The following is a 20474-nucleotide window of genomic DNA, read 5'->3' as shown; positions in this document are numbered from 1 at the left end:
CAAAGTTCACCCCACATTTGACATGCTTGCAACAAATGAATAGTTTTGAATGACCCTAAGTAGTTTTTCTTTTTTAATTTTGTAAATGCTACTTCAATGACTGCCGGACTTGCTTAAAAAAAAATTGGGCATTTGTTAAGCCAAACTGAAAAGCTTCTGCATAGAACAGGAAACTATCAACAAAATGAAAAGGCAGCCAATGGAATGGGAGAAAATATGTGCAAACCATATATCTGATAAGGGGTTAACACCCCCCAAATATAAGGAACTCATACAACTCAATTCCAAAATACTAATAATAACCCAGTGTAAAAATGGGCGAAGGGCTTGAATGTTTCCCATAGACAATAAGTGGCCAAGAAGGTGCTCAGTATCACTAATCATCTGGGAAATGTGAATCAAAGCCACAATGAAACGTCAGCTCACACTGTTATAATGGCTGTCACCAAGAAGAGATAACAAGTGCTGGTGAGGACGTGGAGGAAAGGGAAGTTGTGCACTGTTGGTGGGAATGGAAGTCAGTGCAGCCACTATGGAGGACAGTATGGAGATGACTCCAAGGTTAAAAATCTAACTTCTATGTGATCAGGCAATCCCACTTCTGGGTATATGTCCAGAGGAAATGAAATTGCTGTCTCAAAGAGGTATCTGCACTCTCATGTTCACTGCAGCATTATTCTCAAGAGCCAAGATACAGGAATAACCAAAGTGTCCATCATTGGATGAATGGATAAATGCAATACACAGACGCACAGAAGGAAATAGTCACCTTTAAAAAAGGAAATTCTGCCATTTCCGACAGCGTGGATGGCCTTGGAAGCCATTGTGCTAACTGAAAGAAGCCAGACACAGAAAAACAAATTTAAATTTGCATGATCTCACTTATACGTGGAATCTGAAAAAAACCCAACTCATAGAAATAGAGAGCAGGATGGTACTTACCAGGAGCTGGGGGATAAAGGGAAAAGGGGAGATGCTGGGCAAAAGGTACAAACTTTCAGTTATAAGATGCATGAGTTCCAGAGACCTAAGGTACAGCATTGTGTCTGCAGTTAATAGTGTATCTTTTACTTGAAATTTGCAGGGGGTAGATTTAAGGATTCTCACCACACTCAAGAAAAGGGAACTGTGGGAGGTGATGGATATGGTAACTAGCTTGATTGTAATTATTTCACAATGTCTACGCCCAACATCACAATGTACATCTTAAATATATACAATTTTTATTTGTAAATCACATCTCAATAAAGCTGGGGGAAAAAAATTCCTGCATCTTCCACTTACCCTGCAACAACACTAGGCAGGTTTCTTAAGCTATAAGAGGGGAACCACCACCTGGTAAGATAGTAAGGAGTTAAAACCTCAATGAATTAAAACATTCTAGAGCTCAGGAGGTGTGGTTGTCATCACTGACCTGTGCCCGAGCTGCCAGTGCAGAGGTGGAAGGAGTGATCCTGGTTTGGAGATCCTCCTTCTAACCTTAAAGGTCTTCTTGAGGAGTTGACAAATGCCACTGTTTCTTAAGCTAATTGGAACTGGGTTTCTAGAGTCCTAATTAATACAGGGAAGCTTTTGAAAACCACTGCAGGCAGTACAGGAGTGGGATATTGATATAATTGGTCTATAAAAAAATCAGTCTCAGACAACCTCAAAGTCGTCCTCTTCCAACAGTGAGGAGGGGAGCAACCATGTATGCAATGCAAATGCTTTCCAGGGGTCACTGAATACATATGTTCAGCCTCTCTGGGGACTGATCTTGGGTGTTCCTCTGGGTAAACTAAGACAGGGTCTGGTTGTTGAACTTCAAAGATGCCTGCTCTCCCAAGGAACAAACCGGAAGGCCAGCTCCGTTCAGTTCCTCAGCTTCCTTATGCAAAAAGCAAAAGGCAAGGCTCCCTGAATTTGAGGGTCTCGGTGAAGTTCCAGCGGGTCTGGCTGTTCTCCCTGAATGTGCAAAACACACGAGGGCTCACAACACACCGAGACACAAGGTGGTCACCAGGTGCCACTGCCCTTTTTTTTTTTTTTAACATTTTTTTTAATATTTTATTTATTTATTATTGTATTATTTAATTATTCTGCCCTTTTAACATTTTGTTTTTATATTTTATTTATTTATTATTGTAGTATTTAATGATTTTATTTTGGTAGGGATAGGGGAGGTAATTAGGCTTATTTATTTTTAGAGGAGAGTTTGGGGATTGAACCCAGGATCTCATGTCTGCTAAGCATGGGGCTCTACCACTGAGCCACACCCTGCCCCCCACTGCCTTTTTGAGATCAACTTCCAACTTAACAACAGCCTCTCTGCTCCATTTCTCCCCACCACTCCCCACTCATTTCTTTGTCAATATTACGTCAAAGTACTTGGCTCCCTATTTCTATGAGGTCCTCGGTTCGATCCCCAGGACCTCCATTAAAAAATAAATAAATAAACCTAATTACCGCCCCCACCCTTGCCAAAAAGTTCTTAGAAAGCAGGAAGTTTCACTTTTTGGGACAGAAAGTATCCATGTATATATGTGGGATATAAGGAAAAGTTTTTTGGGCTCTTTTGTTATGTACAACTCTCTGATCTCAGTCACCGACTTTGCTTTGGTACAAATGCACCTTCCACCCCACCCCAGTCCAGGCAATGCATGTATACCCTTGATCTAACTTCCAGTCTTCCATAGGGTCTCAGGTCCATTATCACTTAAGCAGAAGGGCTTTCCCAGGTTCCTGGACTAAGTTAGGGCCTCCAGCTAAATGTTCCCATAAGTATCCTCACAATAACTTCTGACATCAACTATCCCAGAGTACAGTCAAGCTTCAGAGGTTAAGGGGATAGTCCCCTTCAAGACTTCACTCATTTCCTACACCAGTCACAAATTTGGAGGGGGTAGGGTCTCCAGGCTACTCTTCTAACCAGCCAACTCCTAATCAGGAGGTTTCCAATACCCTTTCAGGTTCAATAATTCCCTAAAAGGACTCAGAACTCAAGAGCCTGCTCTACTTACGATTACAGTTTTATTATAGCCAAAGGATATGAATCAAAACCAGCCAAAGTCTGGGCAAGTCCCAAATTCGAAGCTTCTGTTGTTCCCTCCCAATGGGGACAGAGCACCTTACCCTCCTAGAACTCACGGCACATTGATGTGTAACGACACAGAGTATTGCCAGCCTGGGAAGCACATATGCTTCCGTGTCCAGAGCTTTCATTTGGGTTTCACGATGCTGGTCTTGAAGTTAAACTCAGTCCCCAGCCTCCCTCCTGTCTTCCCCCGAGAAAGAGGGCTGCCAGCACCTGGATCAAAGTCTCAGCCCTGTAATCCCATGGTTGGTCTTTCTGGTCTGGCCAGCCCCCACCAGGAACCATCCTCAGCATAGACAGCCAGGACCCACACGAGTCCCACATTCCTGCCACCCCAACGGTTTAGGAAGCTCCCTCCAACGTCTTTTTCAAATTAAAGTGCATACACGGTGGTTTCAGTGGCTGACAACTCAACGCTTCCTATTTTCTCCCCTTCAATCTCTCTCGCTCGTTACACTATTCCAGGAACGGCTCCAATTAATTCTCTCCCACTCCTGAGACTACACGGTAACAATCTTTTGGAATCAAATCACTAGATTTTGGTGCTTGTTGCACAGTGGACTGTGACTAAATCTGAAAAGCAAATTAAATTCAAACAAGAGTCATAGGTTGCCTGGATTATGTAAGAATAAGACAAAGCATTTGTCGTCAACGACCTTCCGGCTTTGACACGAGCAAGGAAGTCAGCGACACGTCTCCGGAGCATGCGCACGACGGCCGCGCGCCGCCCTCGTGACGTCACGCCCCGCGGCTTCTAAGGAAGCGCGCACTCTCGCGCAAACTCCCAACACCAACGCGAACGGCGGCGGGAGGCGCCTCGGGGACGACGCCTAGGCCCCTGCGCAGGCGCAGAAGCGGCGCGGGCGCCTCTGCTCAGGCACTGCCGCGGACGTCCCCGAGGGCCTCGGCAGCTGGAGCCGGAAGTGACGCGTGCTCTCTCTTTCCGCGTTCCTCGCGGCGGGCGACGGATTGAGCCGTGCAGTCGGCTCCGGGGTTCGCGGCCAACCGCTCCTCCGCGGGCCCCGCCGCTGCCGCCGCCGCCCGCTCCCTGGTGAGGAGAAGATGGTGGGCCGGAACAGCGCCATCGCCGCCGGCGTGTGCGGGGCCCTCTTCATCGGCTACTGCATTTACTTCGACCGCAAGAGACGGAGTGACCCCAACTTCAAGAACAGGCTGCGAGAACGTGAGTGGCGCCGGCCGCGGGCCTGCTGCTCCCTCCGCCTCCTCCTTGCCCGCTGCACCGTCCCTGCTGCCCACTGTCCGGGCCGGCCCGCAGCACAGCGACCAGGGAACGGCAATGGCGCTGCCCGCGCTCGTGTGCCCCGCATGGTTCCCTCCATTTTGGAGGGAAGGTTTTTCCCATTTTGTTTTCCTCAGGCCCTTTCTGCAAAGTCGTTTGTCTTACAGTGTAGAGTGGGGGTTGGGACTCTGTTTTTTATCTTTCTAAATCTCTGTTCCTGATGCGAAAGTCGCGTTTTGGGGGGTATTTCATGAATTTGTGCCGGAGACTAAGGCCGCATCCCCAACGCCGCATCGTTCTCAACCAGTAGGGTTGCATTCTTAAACCCTCTTGGTAGCGTCGCCGTAAACGCTTCCAGGATATGAGTGAATGCTACAGAAACTGCAGGGGAGTCCAAAGGGCTGCGCGTCTCCTGTGGCTCAGTCTTATTTCATACCTACGACATCTTTTAGGAGAGACTAACAAGAGGGAGAGCGTGTCACCGAAACCGTTGTGATCTTTGAATTTCGGGGGTACATACTCGTTTGCAACAAGAAGAGCAAATCTGTTGCTGTGAGAAATTGTTTCGTTAACTTGTCTAAGTTGCCCAGTCAAAATAGTTACTGAAATTAAAATTGATAGGTAAGTTATTAAAGCCCCAAAAGTACAAAGAAGTGATTATCCCTATTTGAGTCACGGATTCATTACGCTATAATGTCATTTTCCGTGCTCTGCAGTCACGTGGCTAGTGACCACCTTATTGCAAAGTGCTGATCTTCCATACCGTGCACGTTATATCTAGGCCTCTTCTGTCTCAGGAAGAAAGGGACATAGGATAGTTTGTTTATGGTTAGGTAGACTAATGGAAATAATGCTGTTTTGAGTTCAGACACGGGCCCAGGTTAGTTACAGATGAGCAGCATAATCTTGGGCTTTCCATCTACAAACTATATCCCCCCCCCGACTTATTAAATTGTCAGACTTTAGTTAGTAGCTGAATAACCTTGGGCAGCTGACTTTAAGCTGTGATTTCACTCTTTTGTAAAAGGGTATCATAAATGTAGAGTTTAATACTGTACCTGGCACATGGTAAATGATGAATGCTAAAGATTGTTTGAGTTTAATTATTATTTGCTGTTTTCATTAGCAGGTAAAACTTAGGGTAATTTTGCAATCTGTTTAAAGGTAATTGTATAATTGGCTGATTTAAAGAACTTGAAGGTGTTTTGTATTCGTGGAATGGAATTGATTGTGGTTTAGTTAATTTTGAGTTTTTCTAGTCTAATTTCCAGTAGAGTATTTACATCTGTGATAAAAGGGCATAGCTTTTCAAATTGGCGTTCCTGATTTTTTTTTTAAGGAAAAGAAGTTTAAATTTAAAATAGGTTTGAGGTTAGATCTTGGATTCCAATTTATTCAGATTTTTTTTTTCCATAATAAGATCAGATTAGCAGGATTCCTACAGAATAATTTTGATCAATTAAATAATCACTAATAAGTGAAAGTTAACCTTTAAATGACAGTGCCAGCTACAGATGTTTTTCATTATACAGCACTGAATAAAATGATTCATCATTTTTAAATATGTTCAGTAATCTCCTTATTTAAATGAATGCTTTAAGAATGATTGAGATTTGAGACTTTGTGTAAGTTCGTGTTTTGTATTTTTAAAAACAGGGTCTGTTTTAACCTGTTAGGTTTACACCGTAGCACTTGAGACTGATTTCTAGCAAATATTGGGCCGATTTGCTGATTGAATCAAGTGTAACTCCTTGGTTTTTAAGTCTGTTACTGTATGATACTGTCTCTGAAAATAAGTTAATATAACAAGTTAATTGTCTTATGAAAGTAAAGCCAGAATTTTAATCTTACTGGTAAATTTAAAGCAACTAAGGGATCTTAAAATTTGGTAACTGCATCAAACATATCCAACAGCAATCACATGTTCTCTATTTTAAAAAAAAAACGGAGGTTGGAAACTAAGTTTTCTCTGCTGGGGTTCATGATCATTTGTCATTTTCCATAAATTCTGGCTTAGCAAATTGCATCTCTCTGTTTATTCCACAAACTTGCCGTGTTCATTTTCTATTGATGGGAGTGTCTTCTCTGCGGTCGAGAGTAATGTTTGAGTTCACATGCTCTGAAGTTCGGCCATCTGGGTTTGCGTCCACTCCACCACTTACTAGTTGTGACCCTGGAAATTTTTCTCTCCTGTAGATGAGAATGATAATAGTTCTAGGGTTTATTGTGAGGATAAAATGAGCTAATTAATTTTCTGTTGAAACTGCTAAGACTATTTTAAGCCTTAGAAATGTAGCACTTTATGTGATCTGGGGGTTAGATCTGGTAAGAGACGCTGGTCTAGTTAAACTCAGGTTGTAAAGGTAGGTCAAAAGCTCCCTGACCTTAGTAAATTAAACCCATGTCAGCAGTAAGGCTTCCAGGTCACTGCCTCTTTAGTCACGCGTTGAGATTTGGATTTGTAGAATGCTTTAAGGTTTTCAGAGGACATTTGCCTGTTTTATGGCTTTTGTTTCTCACAGTAATAAAGTTAAGCTTGCCTTAACTTTTTACTTGTGGAAGATCACCCAGGTAGTAAGAGAGCCTTACCTTTCTGAGCTATGCCACGTGGTTATTCTCCAAGTCATTTTTAGTGACTGTTGAAATTAACTTCTTCAGGCATTTAGCAGAGCACAGCCCCTTAACTGAGGAGTTGGTATGGAACTGTCTCAATACCAAATGCTTATATGTCACATTTTTAACCAGGCATTGTTTAAAAAAAAAATACATACATTAACTCCTCACATCACCTCTGTGAAGCAGGTGTTGCTCCTAGACCAGTTTTGTGTACAGAGAGAGAAAGGCCAGGTTAACTGTAACTTGCCCAAGGTCACAGGGTGGGGATTCCATGGGAGATTTGGGGTGTAAACGGAGCCCAGGTCCCTGGTGCCAGCACCCTTCACGTGGGGCATGCCATACTGTTGTCCAGCAGCCACCTACAGCACCGCCAGCGTCCTGTTGTTGGTGTGGTTTTAAACAACATCGCTTATCCTAAGATTTGTAGTATTTCATATCAAGAACAAAACAACTTAGAGACTGGGCAGAGGTTTTTTTGTTTTTGACTAGCCGGCAGTAGTTCAATTAAGAATTAAGCAGTACATTTCTGAGCACTCCCCTTGTTCCCCCCACCTCTTATTTTTGCCAAATGCATTAATACTTTAAGAAAATTTCTCTAAGGCTGGTTTTTGTTTGTTTAAGAATGCCAGGTGGTTTTCAAGATTCAGGAAAGGTGGAATCTTTCCTGTTTCAGTCATAAACTCTGTAGCAGCAGTGGCTTAACTCTTGCTCATGTTTCATGTCCTGCGTGGTTTGGGCTGGGGGCTGAGGGCCTGCTCTGCTTGTGGGAATTACTCAAGAGATTGCGCATCGACCTGGCTCCGTCCTGTGAACTACTGATCCTGGTGCCCCAGAGGCAGGGAAGAGGCTCCTGCCCATAGCTCATTGGGCAGAACTGTTTTTATGACCCTGACAAATCACAGGGAGACAGAAGAGAACTTGGGTCAGGAATGTTTTGTTAATAGGATGAATGAATGAGTGACTGCCGCGGCAGTTAGACTTCTTTGATTCCCATTTTAATAATGATAAAATGAAAATATTCCATTTCTTGCAGGAAGAAAGAAACAGAAGCTTGCCAAAGAGAGAGCTGGACTTTCCAAGGTAATACTCGGTCTGACTGTTTGTTTGTTTGATGTACTATATTCTTGATAGAAACAGTTATTTTAAAATCCACTTCAAGTAGGTATTTTGAGAAAGCTAATTGATACCAGACATTGATTTTCCATTTTAAAGTATAATTTGTTGTTTTTAGGAATGGTTATTAACTCTGTTCAACTACAGATTATCCGGTCCCTCCTTAATTTTTTTGTTGGCCATAACAGCAGACGGCTTAGTGTGCAAACAATATTTAAGTGGCAGTAGGATGGTGGCCCTAGAAAACATTTACTCCAAAAGGTTCAAACTTTCTCACTGAATTGCTTTAAAATAATGAAATAAAACATATATTAATTTAATTTTTCTTTCTCCAAACTTTCTTGAAAAGAACCACATGCTTTTCATTTCAGAAGTTATGTAAGATTATTCACGCCCACTGATGCAGACCGCCACCACCTGGCAGATTTTTCACCTTGTTGTAATGTGCAAATGGGGACGTAGGTTTTATTATTTTTTTCTTTTCGTAGATGTGTGTTCATGATCATTTTTAATTACTACATAGATTTATCTGCTTGTTAAAATATGTTGGTGTGACGTGTAAGTAAATGAAATGTTAATCATCATGCGTATTGGTCTTCTTTTGTTTTGAAATTAGATTCATTGTCTGGATTCCCAGGACTTGGACCTACTGGATCAGTAGCGGTTCTCCCCGACCGCCCCTTCTCTTTTTTTTTGTTTGGTTTTGTTTGCGGGGGGTGGTCAGTGGAGGTATTGGGGATTGAACCTAGGACCTTGTGCTTGCAAAGCATCCGCTCTGCCACTGAGCTATATCCCCCCCTCAAAATAGTGGTTCTTTTTAAAGCAAGTTGAAGCAATGAAAAATTAAATACATGAAGTTATAGTTGAGTAATCAACACAGACAACTGACTGGACATGATAATAGGTGGGCCTGAGAGGCCACCACTTTGTTTTCCAGCGTCCCTTTCTGAAATATGTACTATGTTCACTATGTTTTCAACAGCCTTTTCTCTCTAAGGGCTTGGGAGAATGGGTATATTACAGGCACATCTCGAGAGAGCGCAGGCTTGGTTCTGGACTGATGCAGTAGAGGCTTTCTCAGTAAAGCAAGTCACATGAGTTTTATGGTTTCCCAGTGCATTATAAAAGTTAAGGTTACACTGTACCATATTTTATTAAGTGTGCATAGCATCATGTCTAAAAAAGACATATCTTAATTTTTTTTTAAATCCTACTGGGAAAATTGCACCAGTGAGACTCAACACGGGGAGCAGCACCGTGTCTGAGACGTGTAATAAAGTGAAGCACAGTAAGGCGGGCACGCCTGCGCAGCCGTAGCCCCAGTGTGCGTTTTTAGATTCAGGTATCATACCATTCTTGCCGTATGCTGGGATAGCCAATGAAAGATGCTTCCACTTTTAGAAATTTGAATTTTTTCACCTCTGTTGCTGATAAGAGTGTGTATAATAGTAGTTAAGAACCAAAAACTTCCATTAATAGAAGTCTAGGCTTTTAAATAAAAGGGGACTTTAATACTAGGTTTATATTTTTTACAAAGATAATGCATGCAGCTGGTGGCCTTATGTTGTGATAATCATTCAATCTGGTAATACGTAACAAGCTGCAAAACAAAACACAGAGATGCAAACTAACTTAAATAAAGCTGCTTGTTTGTAATAGCAAAAAAAAATTAGAAGCAGCTCAAATGCCCAGCAAATAGGTCACGCTTCTACAGTCATACATGCCTCTGTGGTATATTTATTGCCATTTGCAAATAGCTAATCCTTTAGGTGCGTGTCAAATGTGTACAAAATAATGTTGGATGAGAAGAGCCAATTGATTAGTGATACAAAAATCTACAATGGTGGTGATCAGAAGTTAAATTGTAAAGTGCACGTTGTATGGCAGAAATACTTAACACTTTTTACTTTAGGTTTGTTCACGGCTTTCTAAGGACTGCTCAAATGCCAGTTTGTTCAGAGTGGTTTTTTTTTTCTTGTATTTCTTTGACTGTGGATACTAACCTAAACTTCACAAGTGGTGTTGAAGAGAATATTTTTCTGTCTTTTTTTTTTAGAATGAACATTATTAAGTTTTCTGTTTAATTTTTAGTGGCATGATTTTTTGTGTGTTGGTTGTATCCTTGGCATAATTTTGGTATCAGTTACTAAATAGCCTATTTCCAAACAGTTACCTGACCTTAAAGATGCGGAAGCTGTTCAGAAATTCTTCCTCGAAGAAATACAGCTTGGTGAAGAGTTACTGGCTCAAGGTAATAATCATTAAAAGACGAGGATTCACACTAAGACAGATTTATGGTGATGGGGTTTTTTTTGTGTAGTATGGCTGTTTTTAAAGGGTGTCCTGGCAGGTAGATGCAGCTCAGTGGTAGAGCACATGCCTGCCATGCACGAGGTCCTGGGCTCCATCCCTGGTACCTCCACCAAAGAAATAAGCAGACAAACCTAATTATACCTCCCCCATAAAATAAGATTAAAATTTTTTTAAAGTATTCTACATATTTCAAGACAAGTTTTTAGGCATTTAATGAGATTAATAAGTAATCTTAACAAATTAGGTTATTCTTCAGTGGCGCAGGTACAGTTGCCTGTAATATGCAGCTAGTGACTGAGGGGCATCTGGGAGTACACGTTCCTCAGCGCCTTCGCCTGATCTGCAGGTCTTTTTCCAGGACTTACAGGAAGGACTGTAAGTCCCAGGGGAGGTTAATTGACCTGATCAGTGTCACGCAGTGAGTTCCTGGCACCTGATTGTGGGACCAGTCAGGGGTCTGAATCTGATCCAGCTGAGGCTCTGCTGTGTGCATTCCAGCAGCAGGACTGAGAACAGCACTATAGTGAATTAAAAGGACCAAGCTGACAGATTTGAGGGCTGTAATTTGTCCCGTAACTACTAGAGTTTTAATGTATTTATAAACATTACTGTCAGTTTGCTTTTATCTCAAAAGTAGCTTTGAAGTAGTTGTCATTAATAGAAATAGTGTCACGTGTTAACTTGTTTTTTGTTGTTATTCTTGTTTTGTGTGTGTATGACTGAAACAGCTTGTTTTTCTTGGTCTCACTTCCACATCATAATAGATTTAGACAGCATTGAATTGCATGATGCAGGTCATTTGTGGGGTTTGGGGTTTTTTTTTTCCCTTTAATGGGAAGAGATTGAAAGTTTAAGACGGTGGTGACATCATTACTTTTTATCACGTGACCCCTTTTACAGAAAGTAATTTCAGGGGGGTGGGGTGGGGAACTAATTGTCTTTGATTTGAATGGTATAGTAATTAATAAAAATGAAAATGCCTTACTAAAAAATAATTGGCTTTTTTCTACAACATTATGAGAAAAACGCGAAGTTCCATCAGTAGTAAAGCACTTAAGCCCTCCTGAGCATTGTTCGAGAGGCTGTGGTTCTGTTCCTTGAATATCTGAGGGGAAATGTGCATGTAGCATACGTGTGTCTGAGGGTGTAGATGGCAGTGTTTCAGTTCATGCAAATTCTCAAAATTGGTTATGTTTATAAAGATGTCTATTTGATGCTATCAGATTTTTCTCCAAGCCCCCAAAATACAAACATCATATAAAGTGGGTTTACTTTTAATGTAAGGTATCAGAATATAGTGCACTCCTAACTGCGTGTGTTTGGGTCATCTTGGAGCCCTGCGCACTGTGGCCATCTGTCTGTCTGACTTGGGCTGTTAGATACAGATTGACAAGGACAGCTACTCTTGGGAGGGAGCAGGGTGGGTGGGGGTCGAGGAAGGACGGGGAAGAGTTACTTTTCCCCCAAGCTCAGCCCAGCACACCCAGGGTTACTTAACTCAGCTGCCAAGCTGCCTTCTGATGGAATCTACCAGCTGACCCCAAGGTAGAAGATGCAGGTGGTTAGAATTGGGGAAAAGGTCAACATCAGAGTAAGCCAGGAGAGCAGAAGCTGGTGAGGTGGCGAGCTTCATCCAGGGTCTTCCATAAACGTGCTCTGTTAAGTGGGCAAGATCCCCTCAGAATATGTGAGCAGGCTCGAGGCTGCAAGAGGAAAGGGTGTCACCGGCACTGAGTTGCTGTGGCAGTTCATTAACTGTTAGCGTGCTTAGAAATGCTCGGAGGTGTCTCAGAGAGCCCCTGTGATCTGCACGTCCCACCGGTCCCGGCCCTGCTTCCATGTAATAACCAGAATTAATAGCCTCAGGCAGCCATGTGATCTCTGCTGCCTATAAATTCAGTGGCAGGAGGATTCATCGGCTGTGTGGCATCTTAATTTCCAAGTCAGTGGAGCCGTTGTGTCCCCTGGTGGAAGTCCAGTCCCACGCGGAAGTCCTAAGTTTTTTCTTTTCCTTTTGTGGGGAGGGGGAGTAATTAGGTTTGTTTATTTTTAGAGGAGGTACTGGGGGTTGAACCCAGGTCCTCGTGCATGCTGAGCATGTGCTCTGCCACCTGAGCTATACCCTCCCCCTATATTCCATTTTTAATGCTTCTTTGTAGAGTTAGGCCTTCTTCAGCTTGAGTGTCTCAGTCTTCTAATTTCCTCAAGCGAAACTGTTACTTAGCAGGCAGTTCTCTTCATTTACCAGTCTTCAGTCCCTTATTTGGTCACATTCTTACTCAAGGATTAGAAAACTTTGTGTTTACTGGTTTATTATAAAGGGTACGACTCAGGAGCAGCAGATGGAAGAGATGCATAGGGCTGGAGGTGAGGAACTTCAGTGCCCTGTCTGGATGTACCTCGATGTGCTCACCAACCCAGAAGCTCAAGAAACAATTTCGTGACAGAACTTGCTCAGTTCCACCTAGAGAGTTACAGATGGCACAGTCCCTACATTATAATTGCTCACAAACTGAGATTAAAAATAAATGAGCAGGAGAACCAATCAAGATGTCTGTAAGTGCAGAATGTGAGCTAGGTACCAGTGGTGGAAACACTTCGAGGTCTCCTTCAGGCTGCATGTGTGAGTCCCCCGAGGGGAGAGGGAGCACCCTGCCCGACAGTGCAGCCGCGTCCGAGGGTCCCAGAGGGCGACGCCAGTCTTGTGACAGTTGGTTTGATCTTCCTGCGCTGTGTAATAGATGGATCATATGACACTTTCGACGCCGTTGGTATTAACAAAAGATACCACGTGCGATCTGGCTAGCCAGTTGGCAGAAGTTGTAGCAATGTTACTTTACACGGGAAGGAAGCTCACTGTGACAAGTTGACTGATGAAGGTTGTGTCGATGTATAAATGTCTTCTGGATGTACAAGATTGCTGCTGGATCCGCAGGAAAGGTAGCTGCCAGTGTTGATTAGGTTCAGAAGAGATTTGTTCATACGCAGGAACTGCTGCCAGCCCAGCCCACTTCCCTGGGTGGGGTCCCTTACGATGGGCACTATTATGACGTAACTTCAACCCCAAGAAAGTAATTGTCCAGGCCGGTCACGATGGTGGCTGTCCTCACGGGAGGGAAGGACAAAGTCCTGAGAGTTCGGAGGAGGGAGAGTTCACAGAGGACAGGAGGGTTGGAGGGTGCTGTGTGTGCATCCGGTTCATCACTCATTCGTTCATTCCAGAAACAGTCTCTGGGGGAAGGGTGGGTATCAGTGCACACTGACTGCTCTGTCTGCTGGATACAGTTTTTCAGGTTCTCACAACGTCATCTGACATGAAATAACAGAGACAACAGAAGATTATAAACTTGATTGTCAGACGGACTGGAGTTGAAATCCCAGTACCACCGCCTTTTTAGCTGTGGGTCTTGGGAAAAATACGGTGAACTTCTCTCAGCCTGCTTCCTTATCTGTCACATGGGGTTTATAATCAAAGAATTGTCCCCAGGATTGAAAGAGTTTGTAAACCAGTCCACATCAGGCCTGGCACAGAGGAGGCGCTCAGTAAAACTGCTGGCTCTCAGGGCAGGTCGGGTGGTGGCTGAACTCATGGAAACCTGTACCCATAGGCAGCTGGCACCTGACAGCTCACTGTGTTCACACTTTTACCCGAGAGGTGTCCCAGCCTATTCACAGCAGCCAGTCGGTAGAACAAGAAACACCCCTTACAGACTGGCTAGAGCAGCAGGGGCGACCGTCACAAGTACTTCTGCGTGTCATCAGCTGGCACATGTCCTCGCCAGAGCACGCAGGGTCTGGTGGTGGAGACGTTCTTACAGACACGGTGCCTCTAGCTTGTTTCCATAGCAAGATATGCAGCTGAGCCAGTGCATGGGGGAGAAAAGGGAATTCAGAGGGATGGTCTGAAGGCGTCTAGAGTCATGAGGTGCTTTAGCAAAGGCTCAGAACACGACTGTTTTCTCTGGTCTCGACTTGCTTCGTGGTAGGCCATCTCACAAAGAGAAGTTGAATAGGGAGGAAGTTTAGTAATTTCTCTAATCTTCCATTTCTTCATGTAAAATGAGGATACTGCTAGTACCGAAGTAAAGATTGTTACCAGAACGGTGTGAGCCTGTTCTTCTGCGCCACCAAAGCAGCGGACGATGCAGGGACGGTGGTGGCCGTGTGTCGTTACGCAGCGTCACTGTAGACACTCGCACTTGCGCGTGGTGACGTGTGTAGTGTAAGGGGTTACAGCGAAGTCGGGCCCGTCCACCTCAGCCTCCCAGTTCTCACAGAAAGTAGTTTCATTCTTCGCAGTTTCTTGTGCAATCTTTCAGAAATACTGTGTTAACAGTAGTAAAGAACATTGCTGCACCTTAACTTCCCCCTTTGTATGTGTAGTGGAGACACTTTCACATCAGTACATACAATCTGACTGGTTCTTGTTACTGGTTTTCTTAATCGTTATGTGAAGGTACCAAGCTGTTACTTGCACGATGGTTTTGGTCCGTATCACTTGATTCAGTGAAGACTCTGGGGTTGATTTTGGACAAAGGCAAAGGCTTTTCCAGTTACGTGTTATGTTTATGCGCGTCTTCCAGGCGAGTATGAGAAGGGTGTGGACCACCTGACGAACGCGATCGCCGTGTGCGGCCAGCCGCAGCAGTTACTGCAGGTGCTCCAGCAGACGCTCCCCCCGCCGGTGTTCCAGATGCTTCTGACTAAGCTGCCCACGATCAGTCAGGTAAAGGTTTGAGATGTTACGGAGTAAGTGAGGAGAATTTAAGAGTTAAATGTTTAGGGACATGACATTTTAAAATGAACGTAGCAAACATGGTGATATCATGAAAATCTCTATATAGAACAGTTGTTTCATAGTGTTTTGAACACTGCCCGTATGGTTCAGAATCGTATCCTCAGACATAAATCACCTGGCGCTTGCCCTGAATTTTTAAAAAGGCAAGATTTCTGAATGAAAATAGGATTGGGGCGGTCAGTGCTGGACGTTTCCTTCCCTAATAGAGAAGCATCCCGGTGAGGGCCTGAGATGTGGTAGCTGTGCCCCGGAGGTCAACCAGGAAGCGGGTCTCGGTGTTAAATCTCAGGCCTTAGTATTCAGATCCCAAAACTCAGGCCACTCCGTGAAAGTGACTTTCTAAACTTAGCTCTCTGCCTGCTCTTTCCTGAGACCATGCCTTCAGTTTAGTGGCCTGGCAGAGGACAGGGACAGGAGCCAAGCCTGCATGGCCTGGCAGTCAGGTAGTGCAGGGCTGTGGGTTCCTTCTGACCTCACTTGTCTAAGGGCCCCAGCGTGCCCGCTTCTGTCAAGGTGGGCTCTGAGTTTGGAGTTACTGACTGCATCCCCATTTATATAATAGATTAACCGTAACTTGAGTTAATTAAAATGCATTTCATTTCTTTTTAATTTTTCTCAAGGAGCCCAAGTTAATCTACTTTTTGGAATACTATGCCTATTAAAGGGATGAATTTCCACAGTTGGTGTGATTAAAAATTAGTAAAATGACCGATTAATTCTTTAACGTGATCTTTATTCAAATAGATTGGAAAGGGACAAAAGGAAAATAAAAAGTCCCACAGACTTAAGGGAAAGCTGAAAAACCAAGGGTTTGGTTTTAATCCTTTTTATTTTAGACTGCGGTGGGCCCGTCTATTAACAGCATCCCCCCTTTACCGTTGTCTGCTTTTCGAAGGGCAGCATGGCAGTGCTTTTGGAACACTGACCTGAGGACGATGTCTCTTGCAGTACAGATGAGTTCGGGATGAAGCTTGAGTTCCCTCCATAACAATGGCCTCTTTTGCGGGGGGAGGGTACAGCTCAGTTGTAGAGCGTGTGCTTAGCCTGCACGAGGCCCTGGGTTCAATCCCCAGTGCCTCCATTAAATAAATAAATTTCCCTCCTCAAAAAAAAAGAAAAGCCTCTCTTACTTAGGTCACTTTTCCATGTTATCTGGAAATGTGTTCAAAACGGTTATTTTGCAATACTGTATCTTTTCTTTGTATACTGACTATGAACATTTCCAGGCCAAAAGGGAAATGTTCGGAGAATAGAATGATCACTGAAGCACTAATCAGTATTCCTGGTTCATGTGGGAGTGAGAAGTCTTAAATTCTGTCTGGTGTCAGTTACGTAACTGACAAATACCTAGCGTGACAGAATGCTGTGCCTCCTTTGTTAATTTGAACTTTGAGGTGGGGCTGACAGTGCTCGTCACTTCTTGGAGGATGACAGTGTGTGAGACGTTGCGTGCTGACATCTCAGTGTGGGTAAGCTCTGGGAAGACTTGCCACAAGAGCCTTGTATGTTGAACTTAGCATCCTGACTAAATGCTAACGGTATTTTTAAAATTAAATTTTTTTTTTCTTTCAGAGAATTGTAAATGCTCAGAGCTTGACTGAAGATGATGTGGAATGAGAAGCAAACGTCAATGTAATAAGCTCAATTAAAAATATTTTTTAAATCCTAACTGGGAAGATGCGCAGCTCTGGGGGGAGAGGGCAGGTGTGCTTGCGTGGACCGTCCTGCACTGAGATCTACCACAGTTCGTCTTCACTCTGTGTAGATCCATTGGTCTGTTTTATTTATTTTTCCCAGTGAAAAGTGTATTTTGATAGAAAGCTTTTCATTTTATAAATACACTATGAGTTACTGAAATATGGACACTGTTTACTCCTAAGATGTGCAGTTAGAATGTACATATAACATCATGTAACTGACATTAGAAACACCCAGTGCTCAGCTTTGAAAGATTGGCCAAAAAAAGTGTAGAAGAAAACTGAAGAATGCACATTTTTTTAAAAGGCTCTTACATTTTGCTATAGAAAATTGGATGGAAACTTGATTGTATATCTCAAAACTGAGCATTAAAATCTTGGAGAGAGTCTTCCTTTCCAGTTAATCTCTTAGATCTGTGTGATGTGCTGCGCTAACACCTTCCGCCCGCCGTGCATATTAGACTTGTGATGCTTCGTTCAAACCGGTGGGCTTCCTGTGTTCTGGATAGTTCTCTCTTCGTATTTTAGGAATAAGTAGTTGCAGGTGGCACCAGGATCTAGATCTCTGCACACCCTGGTCCAGCCGAGTGAGCTTCTCCAGTTAACGTCTGCCCGCTCGCCTCTTTCATAACACGAGGGGCCTGGTTACCAGTTCAGAGGCGCCCCTTCCAGCTGCTGGTTTCTTTGGTTCTGTCCAGTACCTTCACATCCCCCTTTTCTGAGGGATGTGTCTGGGCAACCAGCCCTTGCTTTTTTTTTTATACTCTGAATTTTGCATGCTTGCCTGACTTAGTATTTCTGAATTGATTTTTTTTTTAAGTTATAACTTGTGTTGATTTTTTACTGAAATCATGGTTCTGTCACTACTTCTGTAAACTAATCTGAAAATTAACCTTCAAGGTAACTGGGATGATACGCTTGTAACAGTGTGTGTTCCCCTTTGCTTCTGCCTTCAGTGTCCTTCCTTAGTCCCCTTCCAGCCTGGTTCATTGATCTTGTTAGGATGAGAACGAGGTGTCACCTTGTGGCTGAAGACTTGCAGAGAATGAAGGTAACGGGAGCTTTTATCCTCAAGATAGAGACGTATTACCTGCAGCCACAGCCAACATCAGAGCTGAGAATAAAGACCTGGGTCCTTGGTGGCGTCTGTTGAACTAAGCAGTATTTCTCACTGTACAGGTTGCCTTTATTCTGTGTAAGTCTATGGAGAGACCTCATACTTTTTCTATGTAGACCTCATTCTTTTTCTTTTGTTTTACCTAAAAACTTTCCTTAAGTTTAACCTCGGGTTTTTGTGGTGGTTGCGATACTGCAGAAGTAGTTGCCTGCCTCTGGATTGCTGCGCAGCCTTGGGGAAATCCACACACACCTATGAACCTGACCTCCGGTGTTCCCATCTGTAAAATTAGAATGGCAGACTAGGTCACTCACATTTAAGGACTCTTCCTCAGGAACCTTCCAGGTTCATGATTCCTGAACCCTTAAACATTGTGCTTTTTTTTTTTTTTTTTAGTGACACTTTGCATGCTTGTGGGTGGGTGAGGTGGGGTGACCAGTACAAACGGGCTGGTTAGTCCGTTGTCCTAATCGGATCCCAAATCCAAAATAGTATAGTGGTGACGGGTCAGTGATGGATCGTGAAGCTCGGAAACGTCTTCTGTCCTGCACGTGCCCAGACAGCGCGGACCAGGCAGTCGGGAGGGAAGGTGCACCTGGTGGGAGTCAGAGGGGATGCAGTGGGGAGGGAGCGAGGGCAAGAGAGGATGGACTTGGGGTGGGGAAGGAAGGGCAGGGCGCCAGCGGGGGTGAGGGCTCAGCCTAGACCTGAGGAGGGTGACGACGAGGCGCCGGGAATGCTGTGGTGCAGCCCAGGCTGGGCATCCTTTGGTTTCTGAGAAATAATCAGCTTTGATCTAATGCTTACTGAGAAGGCAGTGACATCCTTACTGTAGAGCTGATATGTCAAGTACATCGGATTTAAATGACAGCTTTGGTGCTTTAAAATTAGCTCCCACTTTTGAAAGCTGGCTCTCCACAGGTCCTCTCTGCCCTGGACCCATACTTGGGGAACAGTGTTTCCTAGCTGGTCTCCCACGGCAATGGGACCGGGCGGGAGTGATGCTGGCCGGGTGGTGCCCCCCAGGAGGTGCACAGGGTGACAATAGCTGGGACGTCCCGTGTGCTGGCGCTGCCCACTTGTCTGAAACCTTTGGAAATGGAAATGTGAGTGCACACTGGCCTGCGTCCTCTGCCAGAGACCTCTTGTTTGCTTCCAGTTTGCACTTAGAGCGACAGCATAGAAAACGGGCTGACCTGACAGCGTCAGTGCTGTTGCAGTAACAGGTGGGGAGAGCTCGGGTTCCCACCTACCTTACGGCGTGCACGGCCTGTGCGGCGTGCACCGTGGGCAGTCAGCGGACGTCGGAGTCCTCGTCCCCCTCAGTGAGTTTGGTATTTATATCATTTTGTCTGCCTTTCTGACCTTTTCAGCCTATGGACCAGAGTGTTTAATGAAATGTCATTGCAGAAGAGATCTTTGAGAAAGTTGGTATATCATGCAGATACACAGAATTTTCGTTTCTTGTAACATAAAAAATGCAGTTTTATTGCTTGTGCCTCAGCTGTTTAAGTGATATTAAAGGGCTTGGAGAAAATTTTGTCTTGGTGTATATTTGCAGAAGTGAATTCTGACTTACATGACTCAACGTAGGGGGACCTAACTTCCTCAGTTAACACTCCTTTGAGAATGTTGACAGCTGTGCTGCTGCTGCTCCGCAGGAAAACGGGCATTTATTTGCCTTTGACTTCAGGGGGTTCACTCATCTGTGTCAGCAGGTGAGGGTTCTGTGGAGGGCGGCTTGCCTCCTTTGGGGGTATGGAATCACCTGGGAGCCTTGTTAAAGCCGGTTGAGGGGCCTGCACATTGCTGGGTGGCAGGTTGATGGCCCCACACATTGCTGGGTGGCAGGTCTGAGCCGGGAACACACGTCGACCAGCATTTCTAGCAAGTTGCCAGGTTTTGGTGATGTTGCTGGTCTGGGGTCATGAATGTGACAGTGATGCTCGGTGGGGAAGTGGAAACTGACTAGAAGCCCAGCTGTGTGACGGTCACCGGCACTCTGTAAAAATGAGGTGGGGGCTGAAAAGGCCTGCCAGCTGGTTGGGAACACCCAGTAGTACCCAGATAATGATCTGAAGCATAAAACCATCAGTTATCAGACTTTATAGGCCAGTCCATTTAAAGATACTTCGGGAAATTTTTTTCAGAAAATAGTCAACTAAGGAGGGGAGGGTGTAGCTCAAGTGGTAGAGCGCATGCTTAGCGTGCATGAGGTCCTGGGTTCAGTCCCCAATCCCTCCTCTAAAAATAAATAAACCAAATTACTCCCCCAAGACAAAAAAACAGTCAGCTAGATGAGTCAATCAGGCAGAAATGACATTCCCTAAGCATTGTAACAGTTCTAAAATTTTTACTCCGCAGTGCATCTTGCGGTGATTCAAATGGGTTTATTTTCTCTTTTTAAAACACAGGTTTTTAAATAAAATATATATAATTGTTACAGGTTTTCTTCACCTACAACTGTGTTCTGGATATAGTCCAGGAGGCATTTCGGAGGTACTGAA

At 44.2% G+C, this 20474-nt stretch overlaps 1 protein-coding gene and 1 non-coding gene across 3 annotated transcripts; both read left to right on the top strand.

Moving 5' to 3' along the window:
• Positions 1–4009: 4009 nt before the first annotated feature.
• On the top strand, positions 4010–19504 carry TOMM20 (translocase of outer mitochondrial membrane 20). 2 transcript variants are annotated; one of them, XM_064487853.1, is made up of 6 exons: positions 4010–4256; positions 7963–8009; positions 10212–10293; positions 14939–15081; positions 16726–16785; positions 17807–19504. In XM_064487853.1, the coding sequence occupies exons 1-5, from the start codon at positions 4136–4138 to the stop codon at positions 16768–16770; spliced, it is 438 nt and encodes a 145-aa protein (XP_064343923.1). In that variant the 5' UTR covers positions 4010–4135; the 3' UTR covers positions 16771–16785; positions 17807–19504. The 2 variants fall into 2 exon arrangements, with proteins under 2 accessions (XP_064343923.1, XP_010978085.1); XM_010979783.3 differs by having other exon boundaries at positions 4011–4256; positions 16726–19504.
• LOC116156120 (small nucleolar RNA SNORA14) lies at positions 4626–4760 on the top strand. Its single transcript, XR_004139980.1, has one exon. It is a non-coding gene; the product is annotated as a small nucleolar RNA SNORA14 (small nucleolar RNA).
• Positions 19505–20474: the final 970 nt, after the last annotated feature.

This window comes from Camelus dromedarius, chromosome 8 (assembly GCF_036321535.1).
Source record: "Camelus dromedarius isolate mCamDro1 chromosome 8, mCamDro1.pat, whole genome shotgun sequence".
In the NCBI taxonomy this organism is placed as follows: domain Eukaryota; kingdom Metazoa; phylum Chordata; class Mammalia; order Artiodactyla; family Camelidae; genus Camelus; species Camelus dromedarius.
Note: the sequence above shows the minus strand (reverse complement) of the source record. Positions and strands in the feature narration are given on the sequence as shown.

Excerpts from the sequence above, each read along its gene's own strand:
- TOMM20 (XM_064487853.1), top strand. The coding sequence starts at position 4,136 with ATGGTGGGCCGGAACAGCGCCATCGCCGCCGGCGTGTGCGGGGCCCTC. Across the intron at positions 4,257-7,962 it reads CAAGAACAGGCTGCGAGAAC|GAAGAAAGAAACAGAAGCTT; the intron begins GTGAGTGGCGCC and ends CATTTCTTGCAG. Across the intron at positions 10,294-14,938 it reads TGAAGAGTTACTGGCTCAAG|GCGAGTATGAGAAGGGTGTG; the intron begins GTAATAATCATT and ends CGCGTCTTCCAG.